At 39.1% G+C, this 20,153-nt stretch overlaps 1 protein-coding gene across 1 annotated transcript in view; it reads left to right on the top strand.

The window, feature by feature from the left end:
- Positions 1-20,153, top strand: part of LOC100746381 (B-cell receptor CD22) — a 319,222-nt gene that overhangs the window by 243,815 nt on the left and 55,254 nt on the right. The window contains exon 9 of the mRNA XM_003489821.3: positions 343-615. Coding sequence (XP_003489869.1) covers positions 343-615 — 273 coding nt within the window. The remainder of the gene's footprint in view (positions 1-342; positions 616-20,153) is intronic.

Genomic DNA, 20,153 nt, shown 5'->3' with positions numbered 1-20,153 from the left:
CGAGCACGCGCTCGCCTCTGATATGTCGAGGCCATTGGAAAAATTGAAATCTGTAATTTCCTTCGCCCTGTAGCGAATATCCAAAGACGCCACTTTTGTGGAAAATATATTTTCCGCGTTAAATTGTACGGATGGGAAGTTTGGAACGAACGTAGCAAGAAACTTGGCGTGTAATAAGTTCGAAGACTCGATGGTTCGAATATTCGAAACGTTATCGTGCTCTGTCTAATTTCGTACTTTCGTTAAATAAATCTTTACGTATTTGTATCTATCTCTGCCTGTGTCTCCGTTGCTTTCGTTTTACCCTCCTGGCCAACATTCATCGTTCAAATCAATGTTTAGATGATCCAGACATGGAAACGGAAGCGGAAGCGTTGAACGGTGAGGCCACCGATTCCCGAAAGATGGAAGTTCAGATCGGGGGCGCGGTGACTCTGGAGTGCGACGGTGGTTGTTGGGGACATGGTCCTGGAATGGATCCAGTCGGTGGTCCCGGTCCATTGGCTCTCAGTCGAGTCGTTTACCAGGAAGCTGGCGAATATCGCTGCGTCGCACCTGACAGAAAAATGCAAGACACCTGGCGTGCCCAACTACCCTATCACATCAAGGTCACTGGTAAGTCTCGATATACCAGCACGATTATTCCCATTGTCTCATCGTCGTTCTTTCTCTTATTGTTATTATTTTGATTAAAAGTCTGGAATTCTCAAGATCACGCTAATGTCTGATCAGAGGCATCCGTGACTCGCTTGTCTGACATGTGATGGACCGTTGCTACTTATGGCAATAAGCGTAGGTTTATTCTACTCCTGTAAATTGTATTTGTATTAATCGTATTTGTTCTAATAAGTGTCGATCAATTATCAGGTTAACTGGAGGAAATGAATTGGTTTCTTACTCGAATTGTTAATAACATCTCGATGTAATAACTTATTCTCTTGGCGTATTATGTTTCCAACGTATCGTTATACGATATTTATAATCGGAATGCATTGAAATTCGTCAAATTAATTTCTAGCGATTAACTTTTAAGTCTGCGATTATAGGAGTTTCCGACTAATGAACGACCTAGTTACCGGGTTAAGGAGAACCTTTACTCCTTTCCTCTTTAAGGAAATATAAATCTGCTCCTCTCTACCTATGTGAAAAATATCATCGTTCCTTTAATGCGATTAATTTGATAAAACGCGGTAGATCGTGTTGGATTAAGTTTAATTTAAATAAAACAAAGGACGACCTTGAATAACCATCGATAACCAGTGTGGAGAAGGAGTGGGTTAATTTACCAGGAGGGCGGCTAATTCAAAGCTTATCGTCATTAGTCACTATCATGAGACTAACCCTCTTTCGTACCACCTCAATGGAATTATCCAATTTTCTCCAATAATTGCTCGCGTGCGCCCTTCGACAACCACCTAATTGCAAGACTTATGAACGCACTTTAGATAAATTACGTTTGATCCTCGGCAGAGTGAGTCCGCCAATTTGAACGATTACTTTCTCGTAGACCACTTTTCCTGCCTTTCGTCTTCGCTCCTTTCAACTTAATCGTTTACCTATTTTTCCAAATTTCTCCCGTGAACGCGCTAACGTTTCTCTCGTCGGAGAAACCAGCGACGTTTTTTTACTCCGCGGTGTAAATAACCATTAGCCAACGGCCTCTTTAAAATGGCCTCTAAATTGTTCATGTTCATTAAGCTTTTTTTCGTGTACTCGCGACTGTTGTATATTTTTCCTGTATTTTGGAATATTTACACGAGGAACCCACGTAGGAAAAGCGAGACGAAAGAATTAGAATTTTCTACCGTACGTTCTACACCCACTTCTATTTTTTCCTTCCTTTTTCTCTCTCCTCTTTTACTACTTTTTTCATTCTTGTAACATTATTATCGTTCTTCACGATGCTGCAACCGATGGTTTTTCCTTTCCTCCTTTCTCCGGCGATATATCGCGTGTAACACCGAGGAAAACTTGTCCTTTCCTCCGCTATGCAATATGCGGTGAGTTCGTTGTTCCATGAACGCATTCTTCCACTCGACATTAAGCGAATTTTCAACCGAAGAGCAGCAGCTTCTTTGAGAAATCAATCGACGCGCTCGCGTCGTTAAATACCTGGATAAATTGCCTGTAGGAGAAAAATTAATTAAAACGGGATAAACGCGGTCATTAAATCGGCGTGAAACGGGCTTAAGAACGAACGGCGATCGAAATTGAACTCGCTACGACAGCTCGTCGACGTTTGACGATCGTCAAATGGAATTATCTTGTTTCTACCACTGTTATACCGCTAACTTTGCTCCGCGATAATTCTCCGAGTTATGTATAGCATAAATTCCTCGTAGTAATTGCAGGAATCCTCGATCAGTGAATAGTGGGATCGAGAATTTATATAATTCCAAGAATTTTTAATACAGTGATCGTACAACGCGGGAATTTAAATAACCTGAAAAATTAAAAATTCTCCATGTCTCTTACTTGGGGAAAATACATGCAAGAACCGAGGTAATTCTAACATGTCTGTGAGCTTTAAAAATGCCAAATTCGAGTGCAAAATTTTCAAATCTTTGCAATTAGAAGCATTTGCATCTAAATCGTTATTTCAAATAATTCCAAGAACGCTCAATGTACGAACCGTGTTAAAAGAAACAAGAATCTAAGTAATTCCAAAAGTTTGTAGTTGAAAAATCATTTATCCAAGAATCGAGGCGGTTCTAAAAATCCCTCGTCCAAAGACTGTAAAATAGAAACTTTAAATAATCCCGAAAACGTTCAATCTAAAAAATCTCGTTGAAAGGAACAAGAATTTTGAATAAATCCGAAGATCGACGTTCTGGTCGTTTTCACGTGAATGGTCACGTTTCCCCATAGTATCTTTCTTCGGAATGGCGGATATTCGACTTCTCGAAGGGTGGACTTGGATGAGAGGGAAAGAGAAAAGTCGAGTCAATGGTAACAACAGCAGGGCCTTCGTCGTCGTGCGACTTCTGTTTGATCTTGGAAATACGCGTGTCTATGTATAGACACATAGGTGGGATGCGCACGTGTATATTCGAAGACCCGTTTTCCCCTGGTAAGGGCGCGGAAAACAAGTTTATGACGCGGAATGGGAATTGGTGCGTCGTAAAGGCTGTTTCGTACGCACCATGTCCTGTCGAAATGATCCTGTCCCATTTTGAGGGGGTGAGAAACTGAATCTGCCGACTACGCGTTGGAAATTGTGCAACTACGATGGTTTCATGGTTTTAACATCGTCAAACGATTCTAAGTTGTTCGCGTTATACGGTTAGTTTATATTTCAAAGGATAGCAGTGTTTAAAATCTCGTAGTTTATTTCTTCTGAAGAAAGAGGATCTTCTAGGGTTTATTTTTCTGGGTTTCTCGTTTGAAATTTGTCCGTTTTCTCTTCAAACGAATGAGGTTTCCAGTTGTAGACTAGACAACAAGAAACCATGTAAGAACTTGCTCGAAGCGTGAGATGATTTTCGACGTATTCGACTTGCAGCGCGGTATAAAATAAACGAGTTCGTAATTAACAAGAAATCAGTTGTACAAAAATAATATACGAATGAGATATCGCAATAAAGTCTAAAACAAGGATCGACGTTCTCCTTTATCCAAACTCGATATTTGTTGCACATATAACTACTTTGTTGCACGTTTTGCATGCTTTCCGATATTTCTATGGTTTAATTCACATCTAATCTCGAGGATACAACTTTTACGACCATCGGAAACAAAGTATCTGTGAGGTAGCGCAACATCTCCTTTTTCCAAGGTTATAAAACGTCGATGATATAACAAGAAGCAGTATCGCAAACATACGAATTGCGATTCAAGCATCGTATACTCGAAGAACACGGTAATCCGACCTTAATAAGAATGTTCTTCGCGACTCCTTGTCCGTAGAGTTGGATAGCCGCGAATGAAAATGACGCGGGATTATAAGAACGAGAACCGAGCGGATGTCGGGCAAGAGGAGCGAGAAGACAGGAAACTTTGAGAACGTTTAACTTCTCCGTTCTTTCACCGAGCTGTAGGCAAAGTAGTTCGAAACGGAAACCGATCGTTTGTCGTTTCTGACAGATTATGGAGGGTCAACGTCCAACACTCCGGGTGGAAAAGCAGTGTACGCTTCCCGGGGTATTAGAATCTGATTCAAAACCAAATCGTTAATGGAATTGACTATTATAAGTTTGTATGCCGAGTGCCGGCTTGCTAAGAGAGTTGAAACCAACAGCATTTAGTAATGAATTTCTCCCTCTAGCCAAATATTTTACGTCAGATTCTACCTTCGAATCAGGTGACTAACTAAATAATTCTTTAGAAAGTAATCGTCGTACGTTTTGTCCGATGATAGGATATTTATTAAATTCGCGATGACGAAAATTTGAAATGTCGATTAGTCGTTGACGCGAAAGAAAGGCAAGATTTGATGACGACAAAAATGATATTGTTGATATCCCAGCAAACTACGATACAAGAGAGTTTTCAAGTTTTTAAATGTAAATTGCAAGCTAAATACCGAAAGATTTTAAATCTTTTTAAATTTCAAAATCCGAAAGTTTAAATTTGTGAAAAGATGTAATTAAAAGTTCCAAAGGTATAATCCTTTAACGTTTGAATCTCAGTATTTGCGCATAAATTTCCGATCTAAAGTATCGTACCAGATCCAAACCGATCGAACGTTTCTTTAATACCCGTCACAGAGCGCATTCCGCGCACTATCTTTGTCCACGTTGCTTACACATCGATGATAAATGCAGATTCTTCTTTGCAAGCCGCAATCGTTGGCCTTTTCTCATTCTACGGTCTGCGGAAGCCTTTGCTTGCTATCCAGCCCGAGGCAATCGCTGAAGCAATCTCGACTTCTTATTGATTGCAGCTCAGGCAACTCGTGCGTGTAAGGGGCTCAGCCAGTCGAACGGTATCCTCGGGATTTTAAAATCGTTTCCCTGGATTGAACAAGGGGACGCCGCGGGAATCATCCTATCGCGAATTGTCTCGATTTCTCTGCTTGTTTTTTTCTTCCTCTGCCTCTCTTCTTGTTGCGAGTTGGAAAAACAACCGAACCAACCATTTTAATTCCTTCTGCAAATTATCGATTTTTCGTGCAAACATCGAAGAGACCGGCGAATTTTGTACGTTCTTGGAATACGTGGAATGAAAAGAATATCGTGGGGAAAATACAGCGAAGTTTGTTGGTTATATAAAACGTCAAGTTCCGATTTTTATGACTGCCCAGTGTTGACTTCCAACAAGGTTTCTCGCTTATTTCATTTTTTCCCTTTGATGTGTACACGCTTTGGTAAACTTTGCGAAAAGTAGATTAATATTAGAAATGTATTAAAAATAAACGAATAGAAAAATATCGAAAGGCGCGATAAATTACTGTAATTTATAATATATTCGTTATTTACTTTTTCTCCCTTTTTTTTGTACCTGTTTTATAAACCTACGCGCGTAGAACGAAACGTGCAACGAATATGCTTTGAATAACATACACTCGGATTCCGAGATCCGCTTTTATAAATATTGCAGTCAATATTTCTTATCGGTGTTCCATGTATTTCTCAAAAGTTCGCGGTTCTTGACTTTGCCCGAGTTATTCGTTCGCAGAAAATCGCGTTTCTCCTCCGTCCGAAAAACATAGCGAACGTGTTTTTTTCGAATACGTTAACGTAAGAAAATTCTATGATCCTACGGAGGAAAAACCGTTTCTCTTCTTTAGGTAGATGGTTCAGTTAAACGTTTCGAGAAAAAACAGTTGCAAAATATTCGAGAATGTAGAAGAAGTCGTAGGAGCAAGGAGAAGTTTCGTGTTGGACCGAATTGTGGCCGCAATAAAACTACATTATGCTCCTGGTTCTTACGTTAGTTGGCTCTCTGGAACTCTACGACACGTTCGCGATAATTTCCCCACGAAATTGCGAACTGCTGCCTGCACGGGACACACTTTCGCAGTTTTACATGGTCGTGGTCGTTTATCATTAGACGAGCAGGAGTTTTGGGATTAAAATCTTTTTAAAGGAAAGAAAAATGGGAGGAAAGGAAACGAATGAAAGAAAAAGGTCGAGAAATAGAGAGAGGGAGGGAGAGGGGAATTATAACGAATTTTCGTCGCGAGTCACGAAAGATTAAACAACCTGTTGTTAATTAAGGTTCTCGGGAAATTTGCAGTTGAACGCTTTTCACGAGTAATTCGAGGAAAATTAGTAACCCGTCGTTGATTAAATCAAGTTAGACACTTGCTGATTTATGGACGCTCGTTTCGTACCGTGAAATGAAACTCGAAAAGGATGCAGTTTCCGAAAACAGTCGAGATCATTGAAACTAGGAATTTTACTCACTGTGATATATCGTTGTAAATTTGTTTCTCCAAATTTTCTTTGCACTTGAATTAACGGTATGCGATATCGAAGAAATACTTTAAGGAGAAGAAGCAGTAACTGCCTACTATGCGAAATTAAATATTCGTTAATTTAATTCCGCTGGTCAAAATTTCCTAGTCTTGCTATTGTAACATTTTCATCTGAAATTATCAGTGTTTATATTAACCCTTTACGACCACTCGAATTATTTCAGCCAAATGACGTTTCTCGACCGCTTTACGCGAACATCGTTATTCTCTGGTATTTTCGATCTAATTTCTCTAAACTTGATTCGTTGAAATATCTTTTGCGGAGACACTACGATCATTTAATTTAAAGCTTAATGTTCACTCGTACAATAGACGTAATTAATATTTATCATTTCCGGAGAAGACCGGAGAATCGCAGGTTTGATCTTAATCGAAGATTAATTTCCAGAAACTGATTTAAAACTTCGTTCACGAGTATTCGGAAACTTTATGCTTGACTTCTAACTTCGTTTCTCAATGTACTTTGAGAAACGAAATCGCTAAACAATTTTTAATCGATATTCATTTTCTTCTTCCTAGAAATATTCATCAATTCCCTTGCGAAAACGAATAACTTGCTCAACTGCCTTCGCGAATGTCTGATTTACATAAAATTGTATCTTTAAACCTACTCCACATTTTTAATTCATTCGTATCGATTTCTAAAACGCGAGGAACGTTGCTCTATTAATTACATCTTTCGTTCACACCCCCAAAAAACAGAGAAGAATTCCTTGTAAGGAACGCTCGACAAAAATACTCGAGAAAAACTTTAGGAAAAGAAGATACGAAAAAACAAGATCTGTGCGTAGATTGACGTACTTTTAGACAGAAATTCGTCGTGGCTGTTTCTCGGGAAAGGAGAAGACGATAACTGGATTGCTTAGCTCGACAACCGAGGTTATTTCTTCGGTTACGTACGGCTCGTTAAGCGTTCGTTAAATGTTCACGCTGCGCCGAGCTAAGACATGCACCGTTTTTCGTCTCCTTTTCACCGGGCCGCAAGCTTATTTAAGCACCGCCACGGGAACTTATATAATAACAAGTTAAAGTGCTATACACCGCTCCGTAAGTGGCTTTTACCGAGGATTATCTTGCTTCACCTGGATCCCGCCAGGTTACCGCCGAAACACAAACATTGGTCGCGGATAGTACACCTCCTTGCTTTGAATTCACGTGTGTGCTTTGCAATTTCAATCGACGTTACACGTTAGTCCATCTGTGTATGTATACCGTAACATGTTGCAAGGAAAAATGATTTAGAGACTTTTTTTTTATTTTCCTCTTTCCTTGAGAACTAGTTTCAAAGAGAACTAACAAAGAGTTTAATACATTTTTCCTCTAAAAACAAAAATATAATATTTTTTTCCATTTCTTTGTTCATCAATATAACCCTGGCATTACTTAGAAAAAATAAGACGTACCTTGGTGCACGTCTTCTTTTTAATGAAATTACCGTCGCAAATACACTTGACTCGTCCGAACTAAATTAACACGCTAACAATTTCCTTCCCCTTTCTTGCGTAACAAGCCCGAGCCATAGTACGAAGCCAGAGACAGAACGAGAGGACTATTCGCTAAGCTCCCTATTCGGTATCCTCCGTATAATAATGTCTTTCGGTATCTCGTGGTTCGAATCTAAATTTAAATTGCTCAAACACTTTCTGGCGTGTTCAGATACCTATCTAAAATTGTTGCTTTAATATCGACCTCGCGTTTTCCCATTAAAGAATAATCGACCGCTTGAATCTCGATTGTTGCCAGAGAATCGTCGAGTAAAATTTCTAATTAACCACCCGTCCCGCAACATTCTCACCCAAAATTTCATTGTAACGAGCTACGATCGTAAGAGGGTCGAACTTCTGTTCGCCTAAACAATCGTCTTTCGTAGCTACGTCTGGTAAAGCATGGCAAAGACCGATATCACGATTTCATATTTGCATGGTTAATAAAAGGAACGGTCGAATCAGCGAGTCATTTACAAGGGAAACGTATCAGAGTGGCTAGGAACAAAGGGCTGATTATAGGATCAAAGCGCAGGAAGCAAGAGGGAAAGGAAGCGGTTCTGCCGTGAAAAGGTCCTCACACTCCTCTTTCGTTCTCTTCTGCTCCCGTCCCGTTTGGTTTAGTCTCGTCTCGTCGACGGCAATAGCTCACGGCGCGTTGCAAATTTTTCAACAAGTCGAAGTTTCAGTTACGCGCCATCCAGTTTTTCCCCTCCGCGCGGAAATTAACCAGGCCTCCTTTTGTGGCCTGTTTCGCGGCTAGTGAACGCGCTCGCGAACGATATGATTAAAGGAAGCTGAATCTTGCGGCTTCTTCGTCTCGACGAGCTTCTCTTCTGTTGCTTTTTATTCGTCGATTCGGAGTTATGACCGGTTGAATGGAAATCAGAGGCATCGCCGTTGCTCGTTTCAGCAGGCAAATTCGCTGATGAAGAGGGAATAATCGGTCTCGAAAATACTTGGACGATAAAATAAAACGAGCCTGGGTCTTTTTCAGAACCGTAAGGAAATTTAGAGGCTAATAAAATTTGCAGCTCTTCCTTCCCGGAATGTTTAATTGCGGAAAAAGGGGTTCGCGATGGTTACAGAATGACAGCCCTCTTTAGCCGTGGAAATTGAGGTCTGAGAATTTATAATTCTAGAGGACCATTCGAGGCACGCTTCGGAAATGGTTTATTATACTGTTGAAACTTAACGATTGCTTCTAGACAGAAAAGAAGATTGATCTGATTGATACGTTACGTAGCAAGAAATTGTCTGGCTGTTTGGCAAAATACAGATAGAATCATTCCAAATGTATTGATATTATCATTTAAAAAGAGAATAAATTAAATATTGTGCAGTGTAGAATTCCTAATTGCGTCTAAAATATTATTATTTCGCGAATATATAAATATAATCGATAACTATAATTCGAACAATCACTGGAGATTCCGCAATAATTAACCCAAAATATCCAACGTTGAACAGATAATAGAATTTCACAGCCCACGTATTACTACTTCCCTGATACATATACAATTAACAGTGATAATGTACGTAAATTTCACACATCAATAATCGGAATTCTAAAATTATTTGATACGACAGCAAATTTGTAACATTTCATTAGTTAAAATAATCCTGAATACAATAACAAAGTGTTTAAAAAATAATGCCGAACGATGAAAAATACGATCGAATATACGTCATGGAAGTAGGAATATCAGAAAATCGCATTCGAGCCTATTAATTCATGCGTCTGGTAATAGTCGACAGCTAGAACGCTTCTTATGGCGTTATAATTGAACGCGCAAAGGTGACACGCTCGAAGTGTCGTGATTCCAGTGGTTGCTGATGGAATTCCGCTTTCACGTACACGCCCGCCACATATTCCGTGGAAACCGTCACGAAGCCTCTGAACAATTTTCCCCCGCGGCAATCTCAGGCTTCTCGTCGATTGTTGTAGCAAGTTTCCTTACGGTGTTTCAGCGCGAACGATTGCACTTACGACAACGCCGAATGCATACCGAGGATTGAGAAAATGTCACGCAATTGCCGCCAAAACGAAACCGATAGAAGCTAACCAAAATAAGATAAATGGAAAAGATTTCTTGCACGATACGATCGAGATTAACATCTTTTCTTTAATTTGATGTCGCAAGCATTGTTCGGAGTCTAATACGACGCCATTTTTGCAATAAAAGTTAACATAGCCAAGGAAATAGATTTTTCTAACCTCAATACCGAAAAACTGTGTATTAATATTGAGATTTACATCGTATGAATCTGAATATAATTTCATAAATGAGCGATATTTCAATAACGTAATCGCATACATATGCATAACAGTTGTACAAGAATTCAGAAACATATAATCGGAAATTTAACCGGAATGGTAGATGGAAATACGCATGAAATCGCGCAAATGTTCGAACAATCGCATGCAAAAATTCAGGAATTTACTTATTTAGAAATAATTAACTCACCTCTTGCTGCAATACGCGTGCGGAGGACAGCATACAAAATTCTAGGATTCTGGAAATGTATTGCGAAGCATACGCGTAAATACATTGAAAATAACATACGGAAACGCACAAAAATATACGGAAAAAGTTCGCGACGCGTATAAAGTCGTATAAAACTACGTAATGCGCAGGAAACGTGCCCAGAAACTCGCGGGGTCTTGCACAAACAGACTAGATGTCACTCGTGGACGCATGCGCATAACCTCGCCAATCTATGGAGTAATAAACGGGTAATCGCACGCGAAATCACGCGAGTACATACGCGAATGCACGCGTTGATTCATGGTTAAACACACGCGAATACATAGAGTAATCCATTATTAAACATACGCGAACACATGTGGTAATACATTAGGGACCAATCTTAGCCACCGTTGGACATACGAGAATGCATGCAAAAAAACACAAATTACCACCCACGCACACCTGCCAACAGAAACGGTAAAATCTAGATTAGCACACAATATCTAGTCTAACCCTAAACCATACATACCCATGAATATCCACACAGCTTGTTCAATTATGTTCTAGAATGATTGAATAGTGCGATGTTTACGGTACGACTACTACGGAGAAATTGGTTGTAGTGCGCAGAGTGGCGTCATCGATTCAGGTATGTCGTCGATATTATGATTCGAAGAATCCGGAAACGTTGATTGTGAGGTTATTAGTGTAGTATCGTGAAATAATCGTTTAAAAAAGTCGATGGACTTGCTAGGAGTTCCCTGATCCTCTCAGAAAAGTGAGTACTTGAAAAGGCGTGATTATATTTGATCACGGACGACTGTGAAAACGTGTGTGTGGTGGAAGTACGAAAACCGTTAAAAATGAATGCTTTGATGGAAAAAGAGGTTATTGGTAGTTGTCGTTGGTTGACGTGGGTTGCGAGTTGCCGTTAGAAATTGATTAGTTGTATCGATTTAGTTGATTTAGTTATAGTATATTAATATATTAAAAAGTAGTTCTAGTTAAATAATCATAGTTTTCTGTTCCATCGTTCTAGGAAAAGTATATACAAAATAAAAATCCCTATATTAGTAATAAAATATTTTTAGAGTTGATTATTATCGAAATTCAATTGTTTCAATTATTGATTGACGCTATTAATTCTTATTGTTTAATAATTCTTACGATTGCAAATATGACCAATATTTATAATACAATGTGGGATTTTTTCAATACTTTTTGAATTTTCATATCATATTTACAATGATCTATGCAATGATTGAGCGCAATTTAATAATCTAATATAATATTAGGATGATATAATAATATTGCTTGTTATTTATTCAAGCAATATTTGCAGTTTATATCTTTTGCAATTAATTAGTGATTCGTCGATGATTCGAATTTAAAGCTTGTTCTTATATATACATATAAATATATTATATATAAATATGCTTGATTATACCAGCTGCTAATTGTTTAAACTTCTTCATCGGTATTTTATTATTCTATTTTTACATTCCAATTTCATCCATTTAAAAATCGCATTGGCCATTGGCGTTTTGTGTAGAATGAAGGCTACTGTGTTAAAACAGGATGAATTCTATAGTTAGAATGTTCATTCTCGCAACCGTTACTGTAAAATTCCCTTGTTCTCTATAAAAATTGTCTCCTAACTGGAACTAGTTCTGAAAAACACGAGCACATACTCCACTATCTAGGGACTCGCTTTTTCTCTCGCCATATTCTCTCCCTATCGGCATTAACGAACGATCGTACACATCGAAAATTGGACTGTCGATATGTAATACATATATTTTATTTTGCAGTTTTACAAATATGTCCCACCTTTTCGTGCCTTCACCGATTTTACTTCCTCTTTTCATCGACTTGCTAATTAATTTTTATCTCGTTATTACTCCACGTTATATTCGATAGGAGAGACATTTAAAGATTTAAATATCCATAAACTACTAAAGTCGCAGAAAATATTGGCGCATCGTTGTATCTGTTATATCATTACATGTTAATTAATTAGGTCCAAGTATACTAAACTTCGTATGATTTACTGATACTTTCATACAACTACGAAACTTGGGTACTGTGAAAACGAAATATAGCGTGTAATAAAAAGACGCTTCATTGGGAAATAGAGGAATGTACAAATACTTTTCGTAGTCACGGTATATCTAAAAAATTCTTACATATCACAGGAGATCTTCACAATTGCAAATATATGTATCTACTATTTTTCGCTTTGTCGGATCTGTCGAACCTTCTCCGATCGTTTTGAAGGTTTCGATGAACTGCCAAAAGAACAGTACTTGCCAGCAGGCGGTGCGGCGTCGTAGCGGAAAAAACAAGATTGAGTGGCCGTCGAAGGAATTTTTCTTCGAGCCACGTTACACGTATGCGACCGCGTATCCCTTCATCGCGATTCGATGATGAACGACTCGACTCTGTCAGCGTCGCGTTAGACAATGTAAAAACCTTGGACCACGAGGATCAATTGCCCCGTCGTAATGGCAATAGACGGTCCATCCTTGCCGCATTTTCCTCGACGCTCGAGAATTAAGCGTAGTCTATTGATCCTCGATCCACAGAGGGACCACTTGCTGCCTGCAAGATCAGTTCGATCATGATTAAAAAGTAAATTTCATGCTAAAAACGTGACGTTGAATTCGTTGCTCCGTGTTTTTACAATTGTATTTCACGCGGATAATGATAACTTTTCCCATATAAAACGTCGCAAAGGCAAAATTGATCAATGGTATAAAGGAAATTTCGTAGTTCATAATTTGCTGTTAGAAATTACATATTTTGCTTATAAAACGTGATAGCGATATGTCTCTTATGTATCTTGTAGTACGAATACATCAACGTAACATATGCATGACTGGAATACGAAAGAGAACTAGAATGTGAAAGATAATATTGTAGAACGCAGAGAGGAACATGTTCGTATTTTGTCATAGATAGATATAAGCAATGAGAAACGTGAAAGTTACTTCTTATTATTTTAACATGTATAATAATTCTTGGGAATTTTTTCAGCTGTGTGTATTTTCTAATACATATGAGAACCAATCAAATTTTTTACGATACATATTTTGATTAATTAAGCATTCTATCGTACTTACACGTGAACATAATACGACCCAGAGTAGAATAAGTATCGAGCGATTCCAACCACGTAGCCACAGGAATTTTCAAGTGTCCAACTTTCATAATCCACTACGTATGGTGGAATTACTGTTTTAATCCGCCGGTTCATTACTCGAAAGTTAACAATCGTTCGATCGAAACGGAAGAAGCTTTCGGTTGAGATCTTCTCGAAACGAAAAAACAACGGAGCAATGAAACGGTCGGTGGAAAGAACAAACAGCTATCCTTTTTAACAAGCGATGCAATAATAAACTGTGGCTGCTCGAACGAGAACGCAAATAAAGCCAGAAAATTGAAGACAAATATATTTTTAACTCTGCTTGCAACTTTCGTTATGATCCACGGTGAACCAGCTGTGCCTCGTTTTTTTCACAATCGCATTCCCGTGAGTCATATGGGGTGGGGATCTTCATCTTCATTCTCTTGCTATCCAACCAGAAAAAAAAAACAATAGGAAAGTTTGATTAGGGCGATAATCGAGCCACGAAGTACCGTTAAAGCGAATTACGATCGTTGATCGTGGTACATTGCCACTTAAACACGAAAGTTCTTTAAAAATAACTGGTGGAAGGGTGAATCTGATCATCCAGCTGCCCAAGGGGATGACGGAAGAGAATATAGGGAGTTCTCAGAGTCAATGACTCTCTGTCGCGTCTTCGATCTCCCCTGTGACTGGATTTCTGTCAGTCGAGATTACCTTTTTTGTCATTCCTGTCACGTCTGTCTCTCTTTCAGTCACCCCCGCCACGTTCTCCGTTCTCCTATCTACCCTTCGTTCTTCCCACGTTTTTCGCCCGGGAAGGATATTTAAAAATGGCAGGAAAAGACGATGGAAACGTTCTAGCGCGTTGATCGCGAGATATTCGATTGATTTCCAGTCGCTAGGTTGAAAGAAGATGCTCTCGAAGAGGGAAATTTTGTTGTTGGAAATAGTTAAGAGTCGTTCGAGTTAAATTAACTTCCAGCTCGCTTAAAATAATTAACAAGTTGTAGCAAGTGAAGCAAACTTTCACGTTTCTATAACTTTCAGTTAGACAACAATTTTCATTTATAACGAGATATTTTAATTGGGAAATTGGATAGTGTGTAACAATCCACTGCACTGAAAACACGGTTTTAGCGAAACAACAATTTTCTAGCAATTAGTCATTCGGAAAGAGATTTCGCTTCTCGGTACCGCACTGCCTTTTTGGAATCATCGGCCATTTATCAATTTGTCGGCGGTTTAAACCTTCGCCTCGATGAAAAGAAAGGAGCATTATCTGCTAAACAGATTTCAATTTCGCGTTGGTCCATAGTGAACAGCTACATTTGCACGGTACACCGAGTCGCGTGACTTCTATAGGAACGCTATACGGTCTCGAGGGCTGACAGATGTAGTGGGCATTAACTCCCTTTTGCTCTTGTCGTAGCCCCTCCTTGCTCCTTCTTCCCGCTTTCCACTTAGCTCCTTTTCGTTCCACCGGTTGGCCGGGAACGAAAAGTTTCCTTCCATGCCCGTTTCACACAGACTGATCAATTTTGTTTTCGACTTTGTGAAAGTTGTTTTCAACGGCGAACGAGCTTTCGAGATTCTATCATAATTTTCCTAGCTGTCGTTCTATGTACAAAAAGGGAAGAGAAGGAAGAAAAACAGGTATAAAGCTGGATGAAAAAAATAAAAACGTAAAATGTAGGCGAAAAACGTCGACAACCCAAAAATCGTTCGTTCGGATAAGATATCCATCGAAAAATATTTTCAACGTTCATCGGTGCCAAAAAGAGATGCGCTCCATGGAAAAAGGTAGTAGCATTCTCTCGTGTATCGTAACGCGAGGGGCGAATAAATTTTTCCAGTAAAATATGCAACGACACCTATTAACCGATGGTACAGTGCGCGGAAACGACTGTATCGGCAGGTTGGTTCAACCCCCCGGTAATGATCACGGCGGCAATTTAATAGCCGTGTAATTAACATGTGGAGCGCATCCGGAATGCGTTAATGAACGGAATTGAGGAAGATTAAACAAAATTCGGTCGAGTTATAGCGTATTTTGGCGCCCGTCTATCGAAAATACCTTCGATCCCTCCAACTGAAATTTTAACGAGACGGTCTCGTCGAAACGGGAAATCCATTAAGAAATCAACTCCATAACGTGAATATTTGCGGGCAATCGACTGAATCGCCAAGAGACAGTAGTTATTGGAATCGATTGTGCAGATTATATAATCGTATAATCGATGACGTAAAAACAGTGGATTTTTGTTACGTTTCCCGATAAAATAACAACGGCGTCAGGTTCCAGTAGAATTTTTTACACAAGGGATTTCAGTTAAAAGGTAAAATTTATTTTCTTTATATTCGGTTCTTTACGTTCAAATAAATATCCTTCAAAGTATTTTGAACGTTATCGTAGAAAATCGTTGTTCCCTTCGTCCCTGTATTTTAACCCGAGAATGCAATCGCTTTTAGAATGAGTGGAAAAGAACAAACATTCGTTCATCGGTGTCATCACAGCGGCGTCGAATCGCTTTTTACCTTTTTATGAAAAAAAGAAGGAAAAGCTGTGAAAGCTCGGGCACAATATTTACGAAGACACTTCGGGGCTCGATCGCAGGAATTTTGCATGGCCACTCGTCTCTCCTGAAATATAACGATTTTCGCAGGCAACAGTACGAGAAAGGAATTCGCTTCAGCGTTACGTCGATTGTGGGCATTTTTTCCGCTTTTTACGAGAGTCAGGGAAAGTCCGGCACACTGTATATTTACGGGAATATTTTCGTTCTATTCCCATGGAGTTTCGCTGGCAGGATTTCTCTCGGTTTAAAGTATTGCAATTTCTAAATCGATAGCAAATGAAATAATATTCGTAACAATAGTTTCTAGTTTTATCGTTATCTTTACTAAAAATTAGGAAATTTAAAAACTTCGAACTTTTTCGCCAATTATTCGATGCAACGAGTATAAAAACATCGGTCATCTATTTAATCAAGAGAGGAATTTCTATAGTCGAAGTATCGAAGTCGGCGTTTTATTAATTACGCAGGCAGCTTGATTCTTCCATTTAAATTCTGTATTATTTATTTCACGATTTTACTCGTATCTACAAATTTCAATGCAAATGAGACGACGAGATGTCGTCTTTTTCGACGCAATCGCAAATTTTTCACTGCTTAACGTAAGTTCCATTATCATCAGCACACGTATCGCGATAAATTATGTTTCAAGAAATATTTCGGTTAACGGGATCCTTTTCTTTTTTCCTCTCCGAGCTCATCAAAATGCAAGCTCCGATCCAAGCAAATCTCCACCTCGAGACAATTTTTAAATCTTCGCCCAGAAGGACAGGGAAATCCATCGTGGAAGTCGTTCACGTAGCCTCAGGATCCTCTTCCTCTCTTTTTTCTTGCGCCCTCTTTTTTCCATGGTTCTTGTCAAGACGCCAGAGACAGTAGAGCTCAGGATGGAATATCATAAAAGCGCTATTAGCGAATCTGACGCGATCTGCTATGCAGATTAATCGTATTCCCTGACCCGCCTTGCACCACGGCTGAAGAATATCGCCAGGGGGATATTAGGTATGCACGGCGCGACGCCGTGACCATAAATCAATTTGTATCCCGGCCGTAATGTGTTCATAATTCATGCTTAGCCTAACACAGCTATATGTAAGCGATGAAAAATTAACGCTGCGAAAATAACCGCTGATATTTCGTCTTATTATCGATGGCTGTCCGTCGGATCGCTCGTTCCAGCCGATATCCATTTTTTCTTACTTTTTCCTAGCCCTTCTATTCCACTTGTTAATACCAGGAAAAATATCCGGTTCAATGATTTGGAAACACCTGCTGTTTCATGCTGTTCAATCAATGCATAATTACAACTGATGGGTTTGCAGTGATTTCTTATTGATTTTCAGAATATAGAATTTGTTTGTTTTTTTTTCTTTTTTTTTAAATAATGAAATTTTTTCGAAAAAAGTGGTTAGAATATTTTATTAGAGATCCTATAAATTTCCTAGTATCGAGCGAAATGGTTTACTCTCTGAAAGAAAAAAGTTAGCGATAATACGTGTATGCCGAAAAGGATAAAGGAACGCGTAATATGTTCAATTAGCGTAATGGTATGAGACTAACGATATGATTACGACGTTTGGTCAATGTGGTATGTTTAGAGCGGTCATTTTATGATTCAATTATGTATATGTTGCGGTAAATACAGGTACGGTTACTAGCAAATTTATACGTGTATATAATTTTACTAGTGGAACGGTGTTTCGAAATTGATAACGTTGGCTGTTACTGGGAAATGTATGTGCTTCGGTAAAAGCGTACTAATGGATGCGTGTCTTTTGAAAAATTGATATATTTCTATGCTAAATATAGTTTCATGAAAACACGGGCGATTTTTATCTTGCAGCAATGAAAAGAGTAGAAAGTAGGTCGAAAATTGTTTTATCGGAGAAGCACTGACTCGGTATTGTTTAATATTGAGTTTGATATTGAGTGTATGAAATATACTTCATCGCTTTTATTACAATGGGTACAAAAAATAATTTTGTTCTGATTCTATTCCCTGGTGAGTATTGTATATTTGTATATTTGTATATTATTGCATAATATTTTGTAAGTTACATTGGAATTCCGTCTTCACAGTAAATTAAGCTCATGCGTATATTTTTAGAAATATTTTACAAGATTTCGAGATTCTGCTTATTCGCAGTCCTATATACTAAATAAACATTATCTTACAACATATTATAGTTTCTCATATTGGTATGAGGCTATAATATCGTAGGTCTAAGATTTATTACGTGTATAAGAAACTATTAGATCTGGAAAATTTGAAAATACAAATTATCGAAGATATTCCTAAACGATCATCTAAACTCTAATTTTAAGTCGTATCAACAAGTTTCAAAAATACATATCCTAAATGTAAATGTGGACGACCTTATTCTACAACGATCCGATATTGAGTTACCCCATCAGAGATCTTCTAAAACCGAATTTATCACCTTGCAAGACGATTGTTTCCGTACCATCCGATTATTCAAATACTTGGCTAATTCCAATCGGATTTCAACCGCTTCTCCTCGTCCGGATGTTAATCCCCGCTTTGCACGTGATTGGTTTTATCGCCTACACTGACCAGAACTTCTCGCGAGGCTTGCAAGCGCTCGATAGCCAGATGTAAGATGGCCCGTGGCACTTTCCTGTTATGAGAGCACACACGGACGAAATAGAGCGGTCTGTTATTTCGATTGTTCACGAAGGTTGGCACAGACAAAATTAACAGCAAATCGTGGCAGACATCTGTTCCGCTGATCTTCTCGTCCTCGCCACGAATAATCCGATCCCGACGTATCCATGTGTTTCAAAGGATATTACGAATGAAACGTAATTTCTTTGCTCCTTAGCTGCTTTGAATACGCTACGGTCTAGCTTTCTCGCAGTTCCCTTTTCTAAGGACTACGCAAGCTTCTTATTTCGCCAATGTAGTTCCATTAAGTATGCTGGTTTAACTTTAGAACTGCTTACTTCTCTTCGCGGTCTAAACGCCGTATAAATGATCGGAACGGTTTTTGAAGAAGATATTGTTAGTTATATTTAAAGGTGGCTGCTGTGTGATTGTTTAATTTCCAATTGCTTATTTTGTCATGGCCATTGTATAGGTTTCTTATTTTTGAATGAAAAATTATGTAAAAGATATATTACCTGTCACTTTGTTAGTTCGAGCTGTTAGTCGTGTATATAAAAACTGTTTGAGGAGGAGAGAATGGAGGGAGGGAAACGGAGGAAAGGTAGAAAACGGAGGATCGAAAGCAAGGGAGTGAACAGAAGGAAAGAAGAGAGTACGAGATGAATAAAAGAAGAGAAGGGAAAAAAGGGACGGGAAACCATTAGTATTTACCTTTGTTCCTGCTGATTCCAAGACCCAAACAAGAATAATCGAATGCCTGTCTAACAAGCACTTTCATATTTTATTTCATCGTTACGCGAATTTAAACTTGTTCTTCCACAACCCGATCAAAATCGTTAATCCATGTGCTCTTCGTCTAGGCTTTCTGCACGATTCTAATTATTGAAACAAACAGGTGAAATAATCACAGTTAGGCTACATAAAAATTTCCAGTCGTCTCTTTTAAACAACGAACAACAGCGCGTGGCCATTACTTTTACGTTCATTTAGTATAACTCGTCCTGAAAGAATGATTAACCGGTCGACGATATTGGACTCGGCGGGTTCATCGTCGGTTCCCGAAACGCCGGTTCTTTTTCTCCGTCAACGCGCAAGTTGCAGAGATGGTTTCCCGCGTGGCGAATCATCGTTCCGTGTCGATTGCACGGTAAATTGCGTTTCGGACGAAAGCGCCATTAATCTCCGAGTGCGACACCGATTCCCGTGGGCAGCGCCACCGCGTTTCCCGTGTTTCTCTATGTATGGACGCGACGTTTTCCGCGGTGACGCCTTTGTTTTCTCCCAGAGCTGCTCGTTTGCGCGCGGAGAAGAAGCGTACCGTCCTCGTGTGCTCGCTTCCTCTTCCGCGTACGACAAATATCGCGGAAATTGTCGCAATCTTTTTTCCTCGTCGTCTGGAAAACGATCGACAAATTTAGCGGAATCGAGCGCGCTTCTTATCAAGGTGATTT

This window comes from Bombus impatiens, unplaced genomic scaffold (assembly GCF_000188095.3).
Source record: "Bombus impatiens unplaced genomic scaffold, BIMP_2.2 scf_0377, whole genome shotgun sequence".
Classification (NCBI taxonomy): Eukaryota; Metazoa; Arthropoda; class Insecta; order Hymenoptera; family Apidae; genus Bombus; species Bombus impatiens.
This window is presented reverse-complemented; position numbering and strand designations above follow the sequence as displayed.